Consider the following 5,430-nt stretch of genomic DNA (forward strand, 5'->3'; position numbering starts at 1 on the left):
ATTGCAAAATTTTATATTAAAAATAAAATATTTTTCAGTTTTTGACTCAACAGAAAATGATACCAATAATTACTACCTAGAAGAATACTTAAATACTTTAATATCAAATTGCCTTCTAAGTTCTACCATACATGTTTGTTGTCAAGTTTATTATTTCTTAAGTATGTTAGTGTCACCGTATATATAATAGACTAAGTTAAAATTGATAGGTTGATTTTGAAGAAAAATATGCCCATCATGCTACTGAAAAACTTAGATACGATGAATAGCTTATGTAATAGCACACAAATGGTATATAGAAGTTTTGACAATAATATCACACATGCAAAAATTATGATACTGGTCTGGTCAATATGCTTCTAAGTATATTCTTATCCCTGAATTCAACTTTGGTCTTCCTAAACTAAGGAATATCCTTTTAAATTTGTGTGAAAATAATTTTTAGTATGTTTGTATTTTGCAAATATAATAAATAAAGTACAAGGACAAACATCCTAAATATTAGACTATATTTACTGCAATATATTTTCTTGCACGAACAACTATATGTTGCACTTTCAAGAGGGATATCAATATTGGCAATAAGAGTTCTGGTTAAGGCATGGCAACTAAATCATTAGGAGGAAACATACACACAAAAAATATTGTCCACAAAGAAGTGTTTGGCAAGATACCATTACATTAAATACTTTAAAACTATACTCCCTCCAGTCCACTTTAAGGTTCATATGGTCATTGTTAACTAATGCTAAAAGGTAGGTTCCTTAATAGGTGTGAAAGCAACTAAAAAATTACTTAAATTGGACTAGAGGAAGTAATACATAATTATCTAACTAACATGACAAAATTAATCATTTGTGTTTTGATAATGTCCTTTTATTTTAAATATATGTATTATGCTAATGTAATAATATTTTTCGCCATTTAGATTATTGTTGTATTATTATACATAAAATTTCTCTCATTAACTAAATTTTATTGTTCTTTCATTTAAATAAATATAAATAAATATTTAAACCATCACGTGCGAGTTCATAGATACTAGTTATTATAAAAGCATGAATGTTCTACGCTAAAATATTGAACAACACAAATATCATTGAAATCTTGATAGATTTTTATACCCTTGAAAATTAAATTATATTATTCCATATTGGATAAACTAATAATATTTAAAATTTACTGTGGATACTCACAAGGATTCAAATTCTTCCAAGTAAAGATAACTTCAAATCGGAATTATATTATGCTATGATTAGAAGTCTGATTTAGTTCATATACTAGCTATATTTGAAGTCAAAGTCACAACATATGGCTTAATTAAGTGATCTTTACCGATACTTGATGGAAAAAAGAGTTATGTAGCTCAAAACGTGGAGTTGCAGCAAATTGAATTCTCTTGTAAATGTAATAATGAAAACTAAACCGAGGAAAAAGTAAAGAAACCACTTCACTATTCTCCGTTTCATTTCCCTCGTTTTTTAACTCAACTACTCAGATAACTTCTCTTTATTCCCGCCATTGTTTCCCTCCATATTCCCACCTTCCCCTCGACCCATCTTCTCCCATTTTCTGCGTAAGAAACTTCCATTTTCAGAGCTATATATTCACCATATAGTGCCTCTTGGAGAGATGAAATTCCTTGTGAGCATTAAGTCAGTTCTCTCTTCTCTTTTTGTATTCTAATTCTTTTAAGTTTGTTCATTTTAGGTTCATCAATATGATTGCTGGACACACATTTGTGCTTTATATTTAGGATTTAGATATGTAGTTTATTTCACTGCTTAGCTTTACCAAAATCGTGACATTGTGTAATTCGTTGATTCTCTGTGGTCCTCTTTGCCAATTATTTGGGCTTGACTGTTTGTAGAGTATATTATAGTTTATTTATTTTATTTTGTTTGGAGTTAAAATAACAGATCTTTTGAGGCTCTAGATTGGGGTTGTTGGATAGTTTGGGGACAATTTTTTGTATCATCTTTTGCCTGATATTTAGTTCCTCTTCATATTTGATTCACTTCTCTCTTTTTCTTATGAATACACAGACATGCCGAAGATTAAACGTTTTCGGAATCCACTAAAGTCAGCTCGTGAACCACATGATGCTCATGGACATTCTTCATCATCAGCAACTCCAGTCCAATCACATGCTATAGAGCCGTCAACAGCAGTACAAGCCCCCCCACATGCTCATGAAGTCCCGCAACAAGAACAAGCTCCAATTCTTCCTTCTAATTCAAGTGCAACATCTCGCCGTGCAGGACGTGAATCTATAAAGTATTGGACAGTAGAGGCAAAAGGTATATGCCTTACATATATTTTTACTTCAATTTATGAGAATCTTATTTTTTTTCTTCCTTTTTGGTTAAGTAACTTGTTTTCTTGTTAAAGACTCGAAAAATGCTACCAAGCAAATTAGGGTCAAGGTCAATGAAGTTAACAACCTAACTGTTGGGGAGCGCATCGTTGTGAATTTTGATGACTACAATGCAGCATATGTGAAGCCCAAGGATTACTTGCTGGATATTGTGGATCGCTAGCAATTGACTGTAATTTGTTTCCGATTAGTTTTGAGAAGTGGTCCGGGCCATCGGGCATGCCTAAGAAGTACATGGAAGACTGCTTTGAAACAATATTGAAGGTAGAAGTGTTATTACATACATATGTACTTATTGCATCTAGATTTTTATACACGTGAAAAAACTAACTTCCATTTTTTGTTTGAAGCCTCGATTTGATTTTCGGGCAAGTGAGTCCATTGCCTATAGATACTGCAATGCTAGTCTTTCGAAGAAGTGGGCTACACATAGGCAGAAGTTGTGGAATGAATATTTTGACCCAGCCAAAAGCAAAAATGAAATTATAAGTAATGTGCCCGCGGGTATAAATAAAGATCAATGGGCTAGTTTTGTTGCTTATCGTCAAAAATCATCAACAATGGTAAGATTCAGATTATTTTAACAAGTTTCATCATAATTAAATGAAGATGGTTTTTTAAATTTGTATTTGTTTTTGGTGTTAGGAGCTTTGTAGAAGAAATAAAGAAATTCGAAAGAAGCAAAAAATGCCACACACTGGTGGTTCAAAAGCTAACTCGAGAAGACGATATGAGCTTGTATGCACATTACCTTATTAAATTTACTTTTTCTCTAATTAAAATATTTTATGATAACTTTTTAATATATTTCTTTTTTAGTTTTTGGAAACCGGAAAAACTCCTAGTCGTGGAAAAATGTTTATTGAAACTCATAAGAAAGCTAATGGATCATTTGTAAATGATGCGGCAAGGACTATAGGGGTAAGTCTAGCTTTGATGCATTTTTCTAACATCATTTTCATTGTTTTTGTATAACATTCTGCAACTCAAGTCTTGCTATCATGTACTTACTAATCGATATTTTATCTGCTTGTAGGAACAAATTGAATTGAATATGACTCAATGCGATACTAATGAGTGTGAAGTTTCCCCAAATGATGTTATTGGCAAGATGTTAGGGGTAGAGCACTCTGGGAGAGTACGGTGTATGGGTATGGGAGCATCTCCTTCGAACACATTCGGGAATACGAAAGGACGACTTAGTGATCCGAGTGTTTCTTCATCTAGCTACGGTACATCATCTGCAACATATACCCATTTGCAACAAAAGCTTATGCGTGTGGAATCCCAACTAGAAGGCACCTTAACTGCGCTGAAGGCTTACATGATGTCAAAGGAAGGTTTGGTTCCTGAAGAATTTGCTGGTCTGTTTGCTCTTCAACCACAGGTAAGAAGTAATATAATCTGTATTTCTTCTATTACAACAACTCCTGGTCAGTTTAATTGCATTGTACTTCTATGTGATAACAAAATAAAGTTAGTACAATATACAGTTCGATATCATCTAATTCTAGTAAAACTTGTTGCTAACTTTGCTAAAGATGGAGGTGGTGGCAAGGAATTCCCATCTCCTGGCAGAAGCTAAAGGCTTTGATTTGGAACTTTAGGATAAGGGCTACATTTGATTCAATCTTGTTTCCCGATCTTGTTTGGAATTAATCTATATAACTTTCTCACCGATTATCATTTTTATTGTTTCAGCCTGATGATGCAGAGAATGAACCTACTTCACCAGTTGATGTAAGAGGATCATCGGCGGATAACAACGCAAATTACCAATCAAATGCTTAATGTTTTTGTTGTGGATTACTTTTGCTTTCTAGGAATTTAATTTTTAGTGGTTGTCTAGACTTGTGTTTATATTGCTTTAGTCAATGCTTAATGTTTTCGTTGTGGACTACTTTGTTTTCTAGGAATTTAAATTTGTAATGGTTGTCTAGACTTGTGTTCATTTTACTTCAGCTAATGCTGAATGCTTTTGTTGCTATCTAGACTTGTGTTTATATTGCTTTAGGAATTTATATTGCTTTGTTGCTCTCTTGAGTATTGGGAATAAAATCACCAAGAGTTCCCTCGCTAGGAAATAATGGTGTCATATCTAAAAGAACAATATCACTAACATCTCTAACAATTACACCAGTTGATACTGCAGCCCCAAGAACAACAGTTTTATCAGGTGTGATTCGTGTGCCACAATCACAATAAACATTATGCAAAGCATGACCGAACAAATAAGGTAATGGTAATTGAACTGTAAAAGATGGAGTTAATATAAGCTCTTAGCTGAAGAATTTCAGTTCAGAAGCCAAACAAAAACCATTGTACTCCAACTAGCCTTATCCCAGTGACAAAAGGCATGTAGAAGTACCCTTTGACCATGAATGGAATAATTCCTAGCACCAGGTTCACTACAGAAACTTTTAATACCATATGGTTCAGCAGCCTCTGCAAGAACTTGCTGTAGTAAGGCATTCTCATCTTCCCTTAGATCAGTTTTCTTGTTTTCATGTTCAACAGTTGTATCATTCACATTTTCAATCACTGCTATATCCTCAGAAGTTAACTGCTTTTCACCATTTTCTTGCTTTAGTCCTTCCCATTTTCCTCACATTTTCAGTACTTCAATTTCTGACTTTTGCTATTATGGATAATAGGTAGAGTGAAGGGATCGAGCCCCCTTCATCGAAAAATTACACAATATAAAAGAGTGAAAACGGTCTTCTTTTTGTTATATGCGCACTGTTATGAAAAAAAATCAAATGTAGTTGTGAAGGAGGTTCAAAATTGCTTTAGGCCGTAGGTTCAAATTCCAACTATGAAGTTGTAGTTTTTTTTTGTATCCCATTATATAAATTTATGGTTCTGCCATTGTTCACAAGCTTGAAAGAAGAACAGTAGTGTTGGATAAAATGGTTATGGAGATATTCAAAGAAGAACAGTAGTGTTGGATAAAGCTGGTACAAGTCCTCTTGGTAATGGTAAAACCACTAGTATATTGGCTCTTGCTCATGATCAGCTTTTGGGACCAAACTATAAAGAGGCCGTTTTGCAGC

The 5,430-nt window shown here is 33.5% G+C and overlaps 1 protein-coding gene across 1 annotated transcript; it reads left to right on the forward strand.

Annotated features, from left to right (window-relative positions):
* The first annotated feature begins 3,529 nt into the window (after positions 1-3,529).
* Positions 3,530-4,238, forward strand: LOC138903688 (uncharacterized). Its single transcript, XM_070192132.1, has 2 exons — positions 3,530-3,764; positions 4,079-4,238. Exons 1-2 carry the CDS (start codon positions 3,531-3,533, stop codon positions 4,166-4,168), a joined length of 324 nt encoding a protein of 107 aa, XP_070048233.1. The 5' UTR covers position 3,530; the 3' UTR covers positions 4,169-4,238.
* The last annotated feature ends 1,192 nt before the right edge of the window (positions 4,239-5,430 follow it).

The sequence above is a fragment of the Nicotiana tomentosiformis genome, chromosome 12 (genome assembly GCF_000390325.3).
Source record: "Nicotiana tomentosiformis chromosome 12, ASM39032v3, whole genome shotgun sequence".
Lineage (NCBI taxonomy): Eukaryota > Viridiplantae > Streptophyta > Magnoliopsida > Solanales > Solanaceae > Nicotiana > Nicotiana tomentosiformis.